The sequence below is a fragment of the Limulus polyphemus genome, unplaced genomic scaffold (assembly GCF_000517525.1).
Source record: "Limulus polyphemus unplaced genomic scaffold, Limulus_polyphemus-2.1.2 Scaffold6, whole genome shotgun sequence".
Lineage (NCBI taxonomy): Eukaryota > Metazoa > Arthropoda > Merostomata > Xiphosura > Limulidae > Limulus > Limulus polyphemus.
Window position 1 is genome coordinate 2,063,002 of NW_013665616.1, and position 21,041 is coordinate 2,084,042.

At 29.1% G+C, this 21,041-nt stretch overlaps 1 protein-coding gene across 2 annotated transcripts in view; it reads left to right on the forward strand.

The window, feature by feature from the left end:
* Positions 1-19,103, forward strand: part of LOC106476350 (protein diaphanous-like) — a 74,835-nt gene extending 55,732 nt beyond the window's left edge. For both annotated transcript variants that reach the window (XM_013937045.2, XM_022381024.1), the window contains exons 22-27: positions 95-224; positions 2,578-2,699; positions 4,133-4,297; positions 5,767-5,902; positions 7,045-7,146; positions 9,903-19,103. In XM_013937045.2, the coding sequence (XP_013792499.1) occupies positions 95-224; positions 2,578-2,699; positions 4,133-4,297; positions 5,767-5,902; positions 7,045-7,146; positions 9,903-9,991 (744 nt within the window). In that variant the 3' untranslated portion in view covers positions 9,992-19,103. The remainder of the gene's footprint in view (positions 1-94; positions 225-2,577; positions 2,700-4,132; positions 4,298-5,766; positions 5,903-7,044; positions 7,147-9,902) is intronic.
* The last annotated feature ends 1,938 nt before the right edge of the window (positions 19,104-21,041 follow it).

Below are 21,041 nucleotides of genomic sequence, written 5' to 3' on the forward strand. Positions count from 1 at the left end.
ACTGTTAACAGTTAAATTAACAATCTGTTGATGTTAGATTTTTAAAAAAAGTATAATTCATTGATATTTACATTAAATAATGAAATTTTTCTAGCTTAGTGGGACCAAAGCACAGGACCAGAAAACTACCCTAATGCAGTTTTTGGCAGATATTGTAGAAAAGAAATATCCAGATGCACTTAACTTTGGAGAGGAGTTACTGCATGTAACTCGAGCTGCAAGAGGTGTGTAAAGTTTCTCAATTAGTATATGCTTACTTAGAGAATTTGGGAAAATTTGTGCATTTGTAGTGTTTTGGAAAACATGATTGGTGGAGTGATTCTCAATCATACCTTTCCAATACTCTCTCTATTCAAAATTGAATATTTGAAGCTTGATGTTCCCACCAGCATGGCTGAATTTACACCAGTTTCCAAGCCATGAGGGAATTAAACCTATACCACCATCCAAAATTTCACAGAAAACTGTAAGGTGGTTAAGTGCAATACCTTCCTAAAGTATGAACACTTTAGTATTTTGTTCAAGAGAAACACAGTCCAGCCAAACCCCAAAACTTTGCATCTTCTTGGCCAAACACTATTGAGAGTTGAGTTCATTTGGCAGCAAGATGTAATTTTTTAGGTTAACAGATCAAGATCTTTATTAGGTTCCTTTTGTTTTTGTTCTTACTTGAATATCAGAAAAGTGACATCCCTATGCAGCCCACCCAATCCCCTGAATTTGGTCTCATTGACTCAGAGACAAGATATTATTGCAAACAAAGAAACTCTTCATGTAATAGACTGATTGTATATAAATACTTTCATTTACCTGTCACAATGCCTTGAAGCTACTTCTGGCATTGTGAAAGTTTAGTCAGTATATATTTAGGTAATAGTCTAGAGTCTGCTTCTTTGAAATTGAAGATTTTATATATATGAAAAAAACATATTAAGTGATTTAGTTCAATTATCCCCAAAGTTTTAAACTTGAGCATTAAGGATTTCTCTTATAGACCTAGATCATATTTATTCTTAGATTCCCATTAATTATTATATAATTTTTGTTTTCTAAAAACAGACAGGTAGCAATATATGTGCTTGAAAAGAATTGGTTAGTTTATTTTTGATACATGAAATAAAATGCTCATTATTTGACTACATGTCAAGCAAGTAATTTCATCCAGTTAAAACATTAATTTTGTTAATAGCATATATGAGACAGTACTTTTAATGAACATTTTGTTGGTCTGATAGAACCTGCAGATATACATAATACTTTGTCTCAGCTGCTGACATGGAAAAAACTATTTTAAGAACAAATTAAATCTGTATGCATCAATGTATGTATTAAAGTATCTTTTTTTCGAAAAAAGGCCAAGTAAAAGAAGTGATACTGTTGTTTTATTCCTCTATTTTCTTTACATGTTGAAATGTGCATACCCTTTGTGTGGTCTTTATAAATATGTATATATCTGAATACTGTATAACAAACTAGAATATTAAATAAAAGCTACTTGTTAATTAATCGTATATTCCAGTTAGTAAGGCACAAGTAAATTTTGTAAGTAAAGTTCTCAGTTCTGAGCATAATTCTCTTACAGAAAGGTTCCCCCATTCACAAACTTAGGACTGTTTTTACATTATTTACACCACTGGTAAAAATTTCAAATTATCTTTAGCACCCAATGTGCTATTTTATGTGAAAAAACACCCTTTTTTGTGTGCACCTTTTTATTTTTCTCATCCAAAAAAAAGGTTAAATATGTCTTCCAGTCAAATCACTAAGCCTAATATCAATCCTATGTCTACTTAGTTGAAAACTACACTTGAAGAATGTGACTATGTCAATCGTTGTACATAATGAAACAGCAGTATATTACTAAAATGTTAATTCCAGCTAGAATATGTGGAACAAAGTAAATAAATTTCTATGACATTGAAACCAGTTTTATATCACTAAAAGTGATGAGCTGAAACCATAATCATAAAAGATTTTATTAAGTTTAAATGTTTTTGAATGACAACTAAGACCTAGATAATTGACCAGCAAGCTACAGAAATTAAGTTATCAACTTTATTCAAAAAATTATTCATTAAAGACTGAAAATGATTGCATTGTTTTATTAAACTTCTTGAGTAAAGATGTTTATTATAAAGACCACCAGATAGAACGTTGCTATACAGTAACACCTAATGAAAGTTTTCCCATGAAACTGAAATATTTTTATTGAATATCCAAAAAGTAGACAGTCATATCCCATAAGAAAGAAAAAATATGACATGTAAATGATAAAATAATGTAGTATGTACTTTTATAATTGCACATCATACATAAACAAATCTGTTACCAAAAGTATGTAGCTAAAATGTTGACCTCAGCTTCTCATTTTCTTTACTTACTGTTGCCTTGCTTTTTTTTCTAATTTTCTCTAACTTAGTAGGTTAGTAGCTGTACTAAACTAATATGTTATTAAAATATTTAATAACAGGTGAGTAAATAATATTACTTATCATTTAAAAGTAATTATAGTATTACCTTACATACAAATATTTCTGAAATTGAAATATTTTTTGTTTTCATTTACTTATCAAACAGTTTCTCCAGAACAAATTCAGAAAAATCTAAACCAAATGAAAAAATCCATTCAGCAGTTGGAAACAGATCTAAAGACTTTCCGTCCTCAGAGTGATAATGATAGATTTGAAGAAGTTATGAAAGTATCCTTTGAAAATTTAATTTGCAGCATGTCTCTGCATCAAACATATTATAATGTAGTTTAACACCAATTTAATTACGTGTTATTTGTAACTCATTTCACAAAATGTAAGTCAGCATGACAATGAAAAGTCTGACCAAAATTAGTACCTTTTTGATAAAAATACTTTTATATATATACTTGTCAATATTGTTATTAGTAATTAATTTCACTTGTTTCATGAGATATTTGTTAATGAATTTAAAAACAAACATAATGCACTGAAAATTGTAAGTAAATCACTGGGAACTATGTAAACTATTGATGGTAATAATTTCTATATATGTAAAATATTATATACAAATGTATTTTAAGAATTAACATATGCATTGCATTTTTATCATAGTTTAAATGATGCATAATTTGTTGGTTCCAAAGTTATATATGGACTTCAGCTAATATAATTTGATTTCAGATGAAGTTGAACTTTGGAGCAGTTTTTTATATATACTGTGAGTAATTTTAGTGTACCAAGTTCACCATTTTTGCTTCTTGGTTAACCTGTCATGTTTTGGTATTTATAAAAGCATATGAAATGGCTTGTATGCAGGCTGTTTATTGTATATATACAACATATACATTATTTATTTGTATATTTCTTTTTTATGTCTTTTTTTTTCACAAAAAAAATTTAAGTGTGTGTGTATGATTATTTTGTAATTTTTGTGTCTGACTGTAATAATTACCTCATTTTTTTTTACGTTGTCTCCCGGTGCAACAATTGTAAGGCTTTGGATTTACAATGCTAAAATCAGGAATTTGATTCCCCTCGGTGGACACAGCAGATAACCGATGTGGCTTTGCTATAAAAAACACACACACTTTGTTATCTTATCCTCACCCTTTCATTGTATAAACATTACATATCTGTTTTTCAAATCTGACACGTACTATGTTAGTGGTGGTACATTACCCAGCATAATTCTTATGTTAAAACAGAAGAAATGCTGTTCTTGTGGCTATAGTAATTAATCCCTAATATTATTAATCAAACCTGAAACATTGAGCTTAACTTGATAATTTGTATTTCACAAGGCTTAGTTAGTGCTTCCAGATAGTAAAAGCAGTGACTTAGGTGAAAATCTTCACTATAACTGCAGAGACATTAAAACTAAAAGTATATTCATGCTAAACCAAACAGGTTTCACAAGTAATGAACCTTTTTTAATTATTCATTTATTTATTTTGATTGTGTGTCACACCAGCATTTTTCATTCTTATAGGTTTGCATACCAGCACGTATCACCTCACTTTAACCACTGCTTAGGTTAGACATAAATTTTTATCTGTGATAGGACTCGAACTGTGTCTGCCATCATTACAGAATTGTTAGTGGTGAACATAGTCATTGTTGAAAAGAGTTCCTTGTTTTTAACCTTGATTTTTTTTTATCAGAGTTTTTTAACAGAATCTTCCAAACAGTATGAACTCTTAGACAGTATGTATAATAAAATGGGAAAATTGTATGAAAACATAGCAGAATACTTTGCATTTGATCCAAAAAAATACACATTAGATGAATTCTTTGGTGACATCAAAGCATTTAAAGAAGGCTTTCAGGTAAGATTGCTGTCTTATTTGTTTTATATTCAAAGTTTATATTTTATATTATTCGGTACTTTTCTTATATTGGTGTATTGCATTTTTATTCAGTTATACTTGGAACTTTTAATTTTTTACATTATCTGGTTTGTTCTGGGCTACATTTTAGCACCACAAAGTTTTATTTAAGAATTATAAACATAAAATTTATGTCAATAGTATATTTGATTTTTTTATGAAAATAATCTTATTTGTATGGGTATTTTATGTATTATTATTTCAGGTTTTTACTATATCATGATATCTCATACAGCATTTAAAATTAGTAATTGGCATTTGTGTTTCTAAACTGCCTTTGAAAAGAAAACTGAATTTTTCAATATATCTTTAAATATGCACTTTTATAAGTACTTGATTTTTCTTTAAAAAGAATTGTACACATTGAGTGTCTTAACTTGTTCAAGGTAGTGATTTTTATGAGGGCTCATAAACTGTTACAGTACGATAAAGTGCAATTACCTGTAAGCTTTAGGTTTTAAAAAAATAAGTATAAACGCAGATTGACCAAATTTTAGTTTCTTGACACCAAATTGTTTATTAATAGTGTGTTCAACATCTAATAAATGAGTTAGGCTTAATTATAGTAGTCACTAGTCACATTGTATGCTATAGCTGTGCAGAAATTCTTATGAATTAAACACTTGAAGTGGGTTTTTCCTATGGAACATTTGTAGAATCTATATTTTTACCAAAAAACTATACACTCTTGATATTGTTTTTTAAAGAGAAGTACAGCCAAGTGTCATTAACAGTTTTGAAATCCTTTGGCAATTTTTGCTGTACATTTCTAGTTTTGTACCATTGGTATAAATTCTTATCTTAAACAAATTGTACTTCACAACAAGATGGTTGTTTACAAATAATAATTATTGAAATAAGTTTGTGTGTTAGAAACCTGAAGAAATGGGAAGTTATAAATATGTGAAAATGCTGTGCAATAAATACTTTTTTTATGTAAATTATAAATGCTTTCTATAGTTGTCTTAAGTGATAGCACAAACTTGGTAGATCCAATATTAATCAGATTGTTTAGTAATCTGTTACTTATGAAAAAAGAAACTAAACTTAGCATTGATTTTCCCGATTACTTTTAAACAGTTTCATAACATTGTTAGCAATTTCTATGTACCTGATGCTTATCAAACCTACTGTAACATTATAAAATTTCTGAACTTACAGACACATAATTCTACTTCCTTTATGTTTCGATGCAAATTTACTTGCTTTGAATCTAAGAATATTAATTTAGGCATACTATCCATCATTTTGAAGAACATAATGATGAGCTACGTATAGTGGTGCATACACTGAGGGATTATAACATTATAGTCAGTTTTAACCTTCTTAAAGTCATTGGTGCAAAAAAATTAAAACTGAAATAAGAATATTAAGAAGTTATAATAATAATTTTATATGCAATTCCAAAGGAAGCACACAAAGAAAATGTCAGGGTCAGAGAAGTGGAAGAAAAAATCAGGAGGGCCAAGGAAGCTAAAGAGAAATCTGATAAAGAAAAACAAGAACGAAAGGAAATGAAACGCCAATTGATTGACATTAGTTCAGGTACATTACTTTCTCTTTTTCTAATAGGAAGTGAATTGTTAACGAAAAGAATTGGCTTCATGTGGTATATAATGTAAGAAAAGGGATTTAAGTTTGTGGTTTTTAGTAAATAATACTGGTTTTTTATATTCTGTGAGTTAATGCTTATGTTTTATGATATTTAGCAGCTAAGTAAAATGTTTCCCTAAGCTTTTAATTTATCACAAGCTAAGGGAAAGCGTCTTAACTGTTATCAGTTCTTATAGTACATAGCATCTATTTTGAAGCAATACTATAGATTGGTACTTTATGTGATCACAATAAGACTGATAATAACAATTCTTATATCTATCTTTACTGGCCCTGTACACATTTGCAATAAGAAGACTGTAATAGCATTTCACCTGCACACTTTGTGTTCCATGCGAAGGGCAGATACAGATCTGGTGTGCTGGATGCCCCACCCCCATTTTGAAAATAAAATCAAAATAATTGCAAACATTGGATCTTTGAGGAGAGAAGAATGTGGTACAATTTCATATTAAATTCAGAATAAATAAAAAAGCAATAATAACAACATCTAGCAAACATTATAAAAAATCTAAATATCCCATTTAACTCATACCTGGGAAGTCCTGAAAATTCCTCGTTTATGTTCAGAATCATTGCGCCTCCCCGTTTTCAAAATCTTGGATCTGCCACTGCTGACAGTCTTTCACTAATCACCGAATCTTATCTGTAGATCACTTTTTTTTTACATAGGTATTATATACCATAAGAATTGATATCTCTTAAGTGACTTGTAGAAACAGTGTTTCAACTGAAGTATGTGTTCTAAACCCAATCTACCCGATGACTTCTGGCACCGAGTGAAATTCCCAAAAGTAGCAGCAAGCAAAACACAAAGTGTGAGGCTAAAATACTTTGATATTCTTCTTATTGGGAACATGTATGGGGCCAGTAAAGAAAGAGATAAGAATTGTTATTATTGTGATGTAACATCACACAAAATACAAATCTGTATATCTTAAATATTGTTATTTCTTATGTTACTTGTCTAGTGAAAGTAATCAACATATATATGTTGTTGAAATTACTATAATTTCAATAAAATGTGTAAAACTACATGGATCAGTAGACCAGTTTGACTTTGTGTTATGTAGGAGAAGACCAAGAAGGTGTGATGGACAATTTGCTCGAAGCACTAAAGACAGGATCAGCTTTCTCTCACAAGCCCAGGAAAAGAGTACCACGAGCTGCAGGAGGTAAGTTTAACAAGATATTAACTTCTTAAATTAAAAATTTGCTTGGCTTAATGTTTTTAAAAGTGCTAAGTTTATTTCATGTTCATGTTTTCTTGAGCCTAGAATTAGAAAAGGAATCTTTAAAAAAAAGCATTTGTAGGTTTTAACAAGGATGTTTTTTTATTAAAGTATCTTTTTCACAAATTTATTGCAAATTAAAGAATAGATGAGATGATAAAAAATGTTTTGACTGAATTTGAGAAGTTTTTGGGAAGAAAACCTGAAACTGTAACATTGGCATAACTTTGAAATTGAATATTTTGATTCCATGTAATTAATAACTATATAATAGTTTCTTGTATAATGCGATTCATTTTTATTTCATATAAAATGTGTTATTTTCAAAGAAAAAGTTTACACATGCTATTATAATCTAATTATGCATTACAACAGGTATTAAGATTAGAAAATGTTTGTATGTGAAACAATGCACATTATTAGAAACCATTCATATAAAAAATCGTTTAAATAAATATTTATCAAAATATATATTAATGAATGCTATTATTTGTAAGGAAGTGATGTATTTTCATTTTGTAAAAAGAAAGATGTAGTAACTACTAACATATATTAGCTTTGAACTTATATTCTGAGAATAAATTGCTTAAGACTGAAAATTTTGGTTTTTCAGCATTTTTATTAATTTTTTTAATAATATTAATTGAAATAATGTTATGAGACCATCTTCTTAAACAATAATTTGTGAATAAGATTGATTAATACAAATTTACTACTTAGCCCAGTCCTCAAACTCAAATTTAATATTTGGCATGTAAAAATTGATAGTTCTAAATTGTTTAATAAGAATATATAACTGACAAGCCAAGATGTGTCGTGTACACTTATGTTTCTAGCATAATAAACTATCTTTATTTTATTTTTTATTTTTTTTGAGGCGTATATAAATAACAATAAAGAATTGCTTAAAGTTGAGATTTCTCATCTTATTAAACACTGATGACTATAAATGCATGAAGCTTTTTTTATGGTCTGGATTTTGGGAATATGTACACATAAAATGTAGAACCCATTTTTACCCTCTAAAATCTCTTAGAATGGATTGTCATTAATAGACTTTGTTCTCATCAGTGAATGAATGTTTACTCGTTATTGTATTTACACAAATATCTTCACTTATTCTTTCACGTACTAGTTCTATGAGGCCTATTTTGGCAGGGATGCTAAGTGTTAGTTGTTTCTATGATTAGTAGCCTATGTGATCATCTAAGTCTAATTATTACTTAGTAACAAAAATATCTATGTATCATAGTGGTACAACTATTAATTATGAAAACAAACATACCATCTCTGTCTGTTATTATAATATTAAGATTACAAACTGCCCATGAATATCTCAAAATGCATCTTATTTAACTTTGGAATAGCAGCTAGATCTTATTAACAGCATCTGAAAATTAACAGATATGCATATTTGTTTGCCTTTTTTTTTTAGATAAACTTTTATGTTAATATCACCATTCACACATCTGCAAGACTTAACAAACCAGTTTTACTGCACTACTGCAGACATGGGTGTGAAGAAGCTCAGTGTGTAAATCATTAAGCAAACAAAAGCCTATTTTGCTAGATCACAAGCAGCCATGATGATAGTTATGTATATGTGTGTGTGTGTATGTGTTTGTACTGAGCATCATATAAGGATGAAGGTTAAAAAGTATTGGTGCTGAAAATAAATAAGTATGTGAAGAAAGAGAAACAAGCATCAAGTATACTAGAAAAACTGAGCCATTATGAAGTTTTCCTTGTGCAAATGTTGCACTTAAGGAAGAGGAGTCTAATAAGTAAAGAAATTCCACTTTTTAATCAATGTATATAATATTTTACATAGAAGATATGATTTCCTGTATAAATATTTCACTGCTCTGTTAAATGTTAACACATATTCTGTTTTAGAATTGTACATTTATGTTAGAAAACAAACCAACGGATCAAACATGAACTATTTTATTGATTTTGTTTAATATTCTCTGTTGTTAATACATTTGCGAAGAGTCAGAAAACTGAAGAATTTCAAATTTATAGAACATGTAAAGCTTTTACGGATAAATTGTTTTGTATTCAGTCAACTTATATGTGGATGGAAATTTAGGTTTTTGTGTACAAAGATCCTACTTACTTATGACATATTTTGGTTATAAGAAGTGAATTTTTAAGAGTAAGATGTCAAACTGTATATAAAAACAATATTTTAGCTCATACTAGTGTTTTATTATCAAATAGATGTTAGTATTTTTGAATTGAAATATATTTCAAATCAAATTAAATTATAGGTCAAACTTATAAAATTGACAGCAAATTACTAAATCTCAGCCATGAAAGTAAAGCTTGGATTCATCATTTTGTTGAGTTGAGTCTGGTAATAAAAAAATTATTTGTAATGGAGATTTGTTTTGTTACAAAAAGGGTGATATGTTTTGTGATAGATATTTAAGTTGGTTTTTTTTTTGGATGTTACAGTGGATTATAGGTCTTTAAAAAAGCTAAATAATATGAGTTCCCAGAAATGGAACACGATAAAAAAAGACTAAAAGTATTTTAAGCACATTATAGTAAAATTGTATTACTGAAGAATTTCTATAAATCGAACTATTTTATCCGTTAGTTTAAGATATATAATCACAATTTCATAGCACTGTGCAAACAAGAAAGTGAAACGATTTCTGTAATTATAGTAAATACTCTTGTTTATGTTTCAGCTGAAAGAAGAGCCCAGCTAAATCGTAATCGTTCTCGAACTGCGATCAATGCCCAGGATAATCGTGACCTTGACAGCAGGGAAAGGTAGTACAGTGCGAGGTTTTAAACAGTGCTATAAATATGTACTTCAAGACAAGACTTCAGATTAAGAAGAGTGCAATATATATATGACATACATAAGATCTATCACTTTTTCTTTTTTGAGGTGAAAGTACTGTATCAAGCACATCTTCACATCCCAGCCATCTTCTGTTATCAACTAACATGTCTTTAACTGCCACCGGTCCAGTTTTGTTTTTGCATTTGCATGAGTGCTCAAACACATGGAAGGGACTTTTTCTGTAGTTAAGATAATATATGAAATAACTTGTCAACAAAAACTAGGAAACTGGTTGTTCAACATTTAAAAGATTCTGAAATTATTTGTGATTTTTATAATATGCAAAACAAAAAAAAGTTTGTGAAAATCGTTATAAAGAGTGGTGTTGAGTGCACAAAGCTCATTTTACAATAAAATATTGATATGCAATTATCTTCAGTTTAATAGATGAAATCCAGTAAAGGAGATATTTTTATTCGCTGTATATAGCCTCCATACTAAGTGCTATCGAGATATTTCATGTTTATAGAAAGCAAAAAAGTTTGAAAATAATTATATACATTTTCAATCATGGTAAAATGAGCGTCTTCCACTACACCTAAATTCTGACTTTTCAATGTTGGTTGGTATATTGAGCTGACTCAATTAAGTCTTTTTAAAGTTTCTGGTCAACATGTATACTATATAAATATATATTTACACATACATACACATAACATGCGTAGATAAAGTATTCATCTTTGCCTTCTAGACTTTTCCGTGTAAATGATGAGTTGTATTTTATATACTTACCTCATATAGAATTTTTTTTTATTCTTCATTTGTTCCATTATCTAAGGTTACAGTACTTTTAATTTATTGAGCCGTGGTATTATAACAATAGCACACTCCACCAGGAATGGCTTGCTTAAAAATAAAAAAAAGTACAAAACCATGCTTGTATTGCCTTAATCATTGAAAATAGTAAAAATGGTTTAAAGTGTTGTTGTTTTGAAATTGACCAATGTATCTTTGAAACTATGAGACACTACATCTAATTGTATTAAGAACTATAGACAAAGCTTTCTTTAAAGACAAGGTAAATTAATCACATTATTTTTAATGATTTCTTTATTTGTGTCATGATTATTTTAGATTATGTGTATACTAACTGTTTGCAGTGACCAATTTTGTGTCAACAGGAAAAATATTTAATTAAATATAAAAATTAGACTCAGTAAGCCAGTTTGAGAAAAAAAAAACAGTTACATTTTTGATTCAGATTGAAATGTTTAACTACACAAATTGAATAAATTAAAAATGTTCTGTACCCTAGGTTTTCAAGATAGTACATTATGTAAAAACTTGCTCTTAGTTTGCCTTAGGGTCTCCTGAATGAACAGACTACTTTTATGAATTTATTGAAAACTTAGAACACATTTTAGTCCTTATATGGTGTATTTGTATCTATGCCTTATAAAGTTTGTGTGTTTATGGTGACCCATTATATTATCTTTAAACACCTGGAGTGTTTGCACTTGGGTGAATTAACTCTGGAATAAAAAATATATGGATAGTATTTTCTTTCCATTTAATACAGGGTGATGCAAAAGCTATATTTCAAAGTCCTGCTTTTTCTATGATTTCTCTAAGTCATGTTTGTGGTTCACTATCTCTCTTTCTTTTGTTACAATAATTGGTTTGTATATCACTAAGCTCAGAAGAATGTGTAAAAGTGATCATGTTATAACATTGTGTCATGCTATTAGTTATGCATGTTTTGAACAGCTGTAAGAGCAGGCTGAAAAACAATCATGACAGTATGTTGCATCACCCTGTACTTTTTTTTTTATTATTATTTAACTTAGATATCTGTACATTATGTCAGGTGATATAGTAGTACTTGTGATGTTTAGATTGAGCTGTTGACTTTAAAATACCACTATCGAAGGAGCACCATTTTTTAACATATATTTTTTACTGTAGTATATCTTAATGTATAAGAGTCCTGTTATAGTAACAGTAAATTATAACTCTTATGTCCAGACAAAATGATTTATTAAGAAACTTTACAACATGAAGATGATAATTTACGTGTGTATTAAAAGATGCAAAGTTTCAAAACCAGAAGCCCTTTTTTTAATGGTACACATACTTATCCAGGATCCTTCTTTAGTGGTGCGTGTAGTGGGAAACCATTAGATACAGTACATTTTTTCTGTAAAACTAAATTATTTTTGCATTTATCCAAAGTAATTTTGAATAAAACCATTTGAAAGTAAAATCATATTGAAGTACTGTTTTGATACTTCAATGTTCTTTGAACGATCGTACAATAAAATGTCTTTTTTACATACCTGTGCTTTCAGAGAAAGCATATTTCATGAATAGTTTATTTGAGGTGATAACATGTAGAATGTATATGTAAAACTGTAATATTTTCCTCTTTTTGTTTATTTGTTATTTCAATTCCAAATACACAATATGCACAGAGAAATCCCTTAGAAAAGCTTGTTTGTTCGTCTTTGATAGGTGGATAAAGTTTAGAAATTTAAAATTGAATGCTTAGTGATTCATATAAAATGTTATAAGATTTTCAGTATTACTTTTCGCTACTGACACACATTTTTAATTTCATGTATCTTATTACTTAAAAGTTTGATATTATCTTTAAAGCCATAATACTGATTAGTAGAGCTTTAAACTTAGGAACTTGTGGCATTTTTAGATTCTGTTAGATTTAAAAGAAACCTAAAAGTAATATGCATAGTTGCAATGTATTTGGTGATTTAAAAACTTATTTTCATGATCACTTGCAAGATATCTTATTATTTTAGGTATAGATTATACTCGTACATATCAAAGTTTGTTGACTTCAAGTTATATGTTTTTCCTACAAGGCTTATAACATAAGAAAATGATATAAAATTTTTTTGTAACTTAGGTTATCTTACAGAATCTCTTTTATTAGGATGACATTTGCTGCAAAATGTATAAAGAAATAAGAATTTCATAAAACTGTTGACTTATCCATGATCCTAAACAATTTCTTAAATGCTTTAATTACAAAACTATTATAAGAGAAGGCCAATATCAGAAAATTGTAGCACAATATTCTATGTTATTTGTTAACCTTACATTTTTTTTATGAAGGTATAATATGAAATCTGATTATTTACATCATATAAGCTGCAGTAGAAAAAATATTCACATCCTACTATTGGTGGAGAGAGAGAAGTTTCATTAACTTACTTCCAGGGAGCACTGGAATCTTTGTATTTCACAACAAATTATTTTTATCTCTGAAATGCTTTATAGGATTGTTCCTTTTTAATTTTTTTTTGTAACATATCAGATGTTATTTCTTGAATATGCCATTTGAGATGTTATGCAAGTTTATTGAAGTTCTGTAATAGTTGAAACCTATGAAGTTAGCACCTTTTCATTTGATTACTCAGAAATTTTAGTCCTGTTCCAACTATTCATCTGTGCACTGTCAGATTTAGGCATATGAAATTGTATGGAGCTCTGGGGGTCAGTGAGGGGTCACTGCTGTAGTGGCTCAGTTATGTTACATGCTTGAATCATCCTGGCAACAATTTAGAATTAAACCTTCGAGTACTACAAGCTAAATTATCTGAGAGTCTCTCCTGTAAGCAATGCACTTACCATTATTTTTAGAATCTTTCTATCTGTCCCTAAGCCTAGATTTATAATTACTATTACAATATTATCCCTTAAGAATATGGTTGTCCATGTCTTGTTTCTCATGTGCTTTTCCTTCTTACACTGATTTTTATTACGACAACTAGTGTAAATTCTAACTGTGTCTGTATTTTCCAAACTAGTGTAGTAAAATGCTATGTGCTGAGTACATTCAGTTATCAATACATAGGATAGTTGTCATACTGTTTGAAACTCAGTCTCATAGTGGGATATTTCTGGCAAGAAAAGGGGGGTAGGGGCCCCGGGTTTAAACTTTACATGGGGCCACTATGGGACAAATGCTACCACTACAGCCATGAGTCTATGTTATTGGAAAAATATTGAGCACAAAACTACACTTTCTACTCAGAATTTTCAGTAGCCAATATTCATACTTGTAATCACTTTGCATTTAAGCAAACTGTATTGGCCAGTACTTCTTTAAACACAAATAATGTTTTACATTATTAATAATGCTTGTATATGTATGTAGTATCTAATTTCAAAAGTATAGGCCTAACTTAGAAACCTGATACCTAACTTCTTTTGATTTAAGGGTTTTGTGTGTGTGTGTTGCACAAGTAGCAAATTCTGACCAATTGCTTGTATTTATTATATAGTGCTTTTTAATAGTGTGATTTCATGTACCTATACATAATTAATATTTCGTCTTCTCTCATTTTCTGCCCTTGAATACAATATTTTAAGGTAACTTACAAAGATGCAGAACTAACTGTTGTAAAATTACTTGACCTAACTTATCATTCTTCTTTTGTTTTAAATGAGTGAAAAGATTAGTTGGCAGTTGGTTTACATAATGTACTAGTACATAAAACAAAACTATATGTTTGCAATGCTTAAATGAGCCTGCAGTAAAAGATGTAAATTTTAATTACAAAACATTTGAATCTCTCTTTTTGAATTCATTTTCTTTGAAAATTAGCTCAAAGAAAAATTCTTGATATTTGTTCCAAATTTAGGGGATTTAATCAAAATTAAAAGCTATGTTTGATTTACAATACTTATTATCGCAACTGAACTGGAGAAACTAATCTATATTAAACAAATGTTTCTTATTGTACTTGTTATAACCTACTGATTAACAAAGTATATTTTCTGAGACAAATGTGTCCTATGTGAGCATTTTTTGGGAAATGCTAGTTGTTGCTTACAAGTTTGTGTAAGCTACAGTACCAAACAACTTGGAATTTATGTTTCATTACTGAAGCTTTTGATATTGTGTGTGTTCAGTCTATTTTCTTTTCTTCCTCTTCTGTAACATAGTTAAATTTGTATAAGTCTCCAATATAGTGCTCTTGCTTATTGATTTTATAATCAATTTTGAAGAAACATTGTGTTTTATATTTAAGTAATGTATAAGAACATTTTTTCACATATGTATCATAACTATGAAATGTCATTTAAAAACTGTCCATTTTTTTAAACTCCAACACTTTTTTCCGTGTCTTATAGCTTTCAATACAAATGTATAAGTTAGCTGCTATTTAAATTCAGCATTTTAATTTTTGGTATGAAAAAGCTGTTTATTGTTAGCAAGTTAACATTTGTTCACAAAAATCAGTTGTATTAGATTTGTCTAAAAGTCTGTATTGACTTTTTGTGCTGCAAATCTCTTACAGTTGATCTTGTGTATTATTAATATCCTGGTGTGATTGACTTATTCTTGTGCTAGGATCTGTCTTCTGTAGCTGTGAAGACAGTAAAAATTAGTGTAGAAGAAAACAAATCAGTTGTTTAGCTGAGTGCCATGAAAATTTTAATTTGTGTTTTGTTTTTACCATTATGTTTATTATATACAATTACCTATAACTTACTGTTCTGGGCATTTTTACTCATAGCATGGAGATTTGTATCATTTATCAAGTTTATTTTCTTTCTTTTGCCTTTTTTTTTTCTCCATCATTTGAAATAAAATTGTACTTAAGGCCAAAAGTTTTTTCAGATTTCCCACAGTTAAGAAATTGTAGAATCATAAGCTTAGAATTAATGTGCTTGTTTGGACTTGTGAAATGTGCCAAAGTTATGAGTATACATGACATGGGCCTTCATCTGTAGTGTTGATATATTCTGTAATTGTTTCCCTATTCTTAAATATTGAGATACAGTGATGAAAGTATGCAAGAAAAAGAATGTACAACAGAAAGAAAAATGTGATATTTCAGTTTCATGTCAATATTTTTTAATATTGACATGTAGTTAGAGCACCATTAATTATTGTGGAAATTAAAAAAAAAACATTTTCTGTGCATTTGAGGACTTACTGTATTGTAGAGAATTAAAACATATTCATTAAAATAAAAGTGAGGCAGGGAAGAATTCATCAACTTATTTACAGCAAAAATGTTGATCTTCTGATGTGTTTGAATCCTGCAAAATACTGTATGTCATATAAAAATGTGTTGTTTTAGAAGTAATTATGTCTATAATAATGATGTATTTCAGATGTTAAACATGAGGGAAACTTTGAAAAGTTACTGTTCTATTATATGTTTTAGACATTTGTGCTTTGACAACCGTATTTTTTCAGGTCAAAGATTTATGAAGATAGTGTATTCTGCTGACATAAGAATCTTATTATATTATTTGTATTGAAAAATCTTTCAAAGTATGTAGATGACATATATATATATAGATGTTTATTGCCTAAAATCTTCACTTTTTTGCATCCATTAATTGTGGAAGATAATATTCCTAGTTGCAACATATCAAATACACCATTTATATATGTTTTTGTCTTACATTGTTGTGTATCTCTCTCATCTTGTATATATCACACTATCAATTAACAAAGCCAATGGGTTCAAAGAAGAAAAAAAAAAGAAAATATTTTTAACTAGAAAAAATATAATAAGTAAGTGTTTTAACAATTGCATAATTTTGAAAGATACATGTTATTGTGTCTGTTGTAATTTTATATTCAAGGTAATTATTTGATAGGGAAAATGTTTTCATGAACAATTCTTTAAATTTGTAATAATACAGCAAGAAATTTATCAAAAACTAGTTTTTACTATATTTTTTTTCTGTTCTGCATAAGAAATGTGGAAGTGTAGGATTTCACTTTTTGTTCTTTTCTTTACTGTTAAATGTTTAACGTTTTGGAACTTTCATCTTTTAACTATATCAATGGAGAATTTGGCATTAGAGTTTTTAAAAACATATAGCAAAGTAAAGAAACTACACATCAATAAGAATATTCATGAAAAATTAGACTTTTGAGATAATGTACAAAAGTTAGAATTGTGAAAGTCCTTAGCAGGCAGATGTTTACCAGAAAGCTTCAAAATTACCATGGCTGTCTCCAAAAATGACTTACCCGTATTCAGTTTTAATCAGCATTTGTCTAATTACATATTACATCTTTTTTAACTTCAATTTTAAAAAATAAAGCCAAACACCAATATCAAAAAAGTATAAATTTCTATGCAATTGAAGCTGTAGGTGTGTTTCAGGTTGTAGTAAGGTTTTTCTGTATGTACTTGTGTTCTTGTATGAGTGCAGTTTGGGCATCCATTAAAATATGTTCATTTTTTGGATTTCACCAAAGAGACAAACGTGGTTAAGCCTGAAGATCTTGTTAAAGGAAATTGAATATGTTCTCTTAGCCTATGAGCATAGTCAACAACATTAAAGAACTTCATCATTTAAAAGTTCTGGAAGACTGAAAAACAGAGTGTAAAGAAATAACAGCTAACAACAGTTGGTGTGCTTGTATGGCTGAATTAAAATGAAAAATACAGATAACAGTGATGAAACATTTAATAATAAATGTTTCACATATTGGTGTATATGTTAAAACAACTATTATTGTAGTATAGTGTAGGTCTATAGCTGGAATTTCAGAAACTTGAAGTTTTGGAAATCCAAAATCATTTTGTTTTTATTTCTGGAAAACACTGGACTTAGTTTTTAGTATACTTTAACATTTTATTATTTGCCAAGATATTTTTTGTCTCAGAAAAGAATCCCCTCCCCATACAGAAACAATTTTGTAATTTTAGACATTGAATTAAGGTGAAGTACATTCCATTAGTGATTTGGCTCTTTACGATTATGTACAGGGTGTCTCAGAGGTCTGGACCCATAAGGAAAATAGCTAGATGTTATATTCTTAAAGTTCAACAAATGTCTAATGTCAGTTGTACATATTTCAGGAAAGAAAATACCCTGATGGCACAATATACCATGAATTGATATACATATGTCTGTTAATGTCATGCAATATGAATAATAAATCAATTAAGAATACATTGTGTATTTTTCCCTATGGGTCTAGACATCCTGTATTTTAGTTCTCAACTTTAAGACACCACCTTGAATATGATTGTAAGTTCAACAGGTTAAAAAGTGATGTCAACTAATTGGTGATTTTTGTTGTTGTTTTTCAAGCCTACTGTTCTTTCTTTTTTTGCAACATTGTCTTATGTGAAACTAGTACAAATTATTACATTACAGTTTTCTTGTAAAACTTGAGTTTAAATATATGTTAGATATCTTTACGCCCACCAATGGGTCGTCTGAAGGCTTACAAAACTACACAAACTATTACAACAAATTAAATACACAGAATTCTAACAACAAAAGTACTACTACTTTTTAACAAGTTTTATTTGTGTTGCCTGCTTGTTCTCACTCTAATGTATCAGCAACATGGCAGAGTTGAATACAGTTCTATGTTTAAAATAATGCAACAAAAACAACTTTCATCGATGTAAAAGTTTTGTCAGTTAACCCTACACTGAGTAGACTTTACTATGATAGTTACTTTGGAAAATCTTTTGGATGAACCTGAAAAAATGAATTATTAAGAGTTATGATTACTTTTTGTAATGGATGAAGGTAGTGTTTTTGCAAACAGAGCTATTATAAATGTATTCTAGTGTCCATGGCACAGTCTTTAATTAAATTAATTGTGTAATTTCTGTCGTTGTAGCTCTTCAAACTTTAAAGAATATTCTGACAATCCACTATCGAACAACTTCTTAGTTAAGTATAAATAACAGGAAAGTTGTTGAAGCTTCACCTAGTGGAATATCAACAATGTTTACGTTAGGAAAACGGTTACTATTATTATTTTTCTGTAGACACCCTTGTAATAAATTAACTTAAATAATCGTAAAAAGCCACCTTCGAACAGAAATGTCTTTTGTTAAATTTGTTTACAGAAACTTGTTTAAAGTAGTGTATACAATTAATCATGGTGTGATTTTAGGTAAATTTATTCATTATTTTCATATGTCTTAGGATGTGAATAAATTGTAGGTTAAACTAATAGTTTGTGTGTACATATTTGTCAAACGGTAAGGAAAAGTATTCATAAAAACAATTGCAACATTGGCTGTGTATCATTTGGTTAGGCATTGGTTGACTAGAAATAAATATTTGGATCCTTTTTTGTTTATGGAACTGTGTAAGGTTACTGTTTTTACATTTTAGTTTTAGGGAAGTTTTCAACTTCATTATTGCGCTAACACAATGTCAGTCAGAGTTTTACAGATGTCTCGCTACCTAAAAAACATTTACTTGCTTACAAAATATGCGGTAAATGTATAGTTTCCATCTGATAAGTTTTATATTGACATGTTATTTATCAGTAATAGCGTATAAACATAAGGTGTTAACATTCTAATTGAAACGAAAGTTATTTGTTGTGAGATATATATATTAACTAACCAAATATTTGTTAAATTTAATAGAAATTAGCTCCTTTTGTTTAGTTTTAAAAACTAATTGAGTTGAAACTATTGATCACCAATAATAAAACTAGGAACTTGAATTTTATAATGGATTTATTAATTCTGTACATTTATAACCTCACTATGATATTTTTAGCCATAATCTCAATAATATTTCGAGCCTAGCTGAGTTCCCGTCCCCTGGAAGAAAGTTATGCAAGTTCATGATTAATGAAATGTTATCTTAGGACATCAAAAGTTGCTTCCATTATATATAATTGTAAAAAACGCCCATAAAAACTTCAAAACACAGAATGTGAAACCGCAAACTTGCATGGATCCAATGAACCCCCATGCCAGATTTAGTGAAGATGCATCCACAGGAGGTGAGGTAGTGGTAAAGAACGCCCGTAAAAACTGAAAGTTTATATTTATCTCCTCATGGACCCAGTGAACTTCCATACGAAATTTGGTGAAGATCCATCAACAGGGGGCGAAGTAGTGGTAAAAAATGCCCATAAAACCCGCAAAACTGAAAATTTGTATGCGAAGTAGTTACATGGAAATACAACAAACAGTACTATTATATTTATAAAGATTTGGCAACTTTACAAAATTCTGTTTAACTTAAATCGGTATACTAGACAAACAATGCAAATTATTCTTGGAAAGGTATGTTTAATATTTACAGTAAATACACAAACATATACACAACACTCAGCTGTTCTTATAAAGATTAGCAACGATTCGGCCTTGAATCTTCAGGCAAATATAAATTGTGCAATATAAATTTAATATACAAATGTGATGACATTTTAGAATCGCTTATTTTTGCAAGTCTTGAGGTAATGAGGTGTTACGACAGCGGAGGTCACGTGACGCTAGTAACACGTCATATTCTCGAAGCTTCGTGAATCCTCGGGAGGTTACTAAATGTTATGTATTCTTTTATATAAGACGGCAACAATGTAATGTAATGGGTAATTGAACTGCGGACAGAGAGAAACGTATTGTTGAGCACGTGAAACGTTCGTTGTGAATTATAGCGTGACGGTGGAAATTAAAGTGTATTGCAAAGTTGTATTTAGAAAGAATAAACCAGTTTTATTTAAGAAAGGACTTGTATCGGTAAAGTTTCTTCGGAAAGAAATTATACGGAAAATTAACTAACGAACGGAGGCGTAACAGAGGGATAAAAAGATAGTATTGTAACAATAAATAAATTTCATTATCATCACAATTATTTATTGTGAATCGAATGTCCAACAATTATAATGGGATGTATACATATATATATATACATACACACACACCAATAGTAATATCGCAGGTTTTATGTAGGAATAGAATATTATATATACAGTTTTCTGACACTCATGGCACACAAATCACAGGTAATCTATTTTTCATTTAAAAGAAAAATTTTAAATGCATATTATACTAATAATAACGTTACAGGTTACAAAACGTTGAAACTTGTCCTTATTTCTGACGTGAACCATCCAAATAAAATCAATAAGTTGTATAATCATAAAGTGTTAGAGAAAGAAAAAAATACTTTATAAAAGCACATTAAATATAAATACATATGTGAGAATTAGGGTTGATCAGCAATAAACATTTTGGTCAAGACCATTTTTCACCTATATTATCAGAAA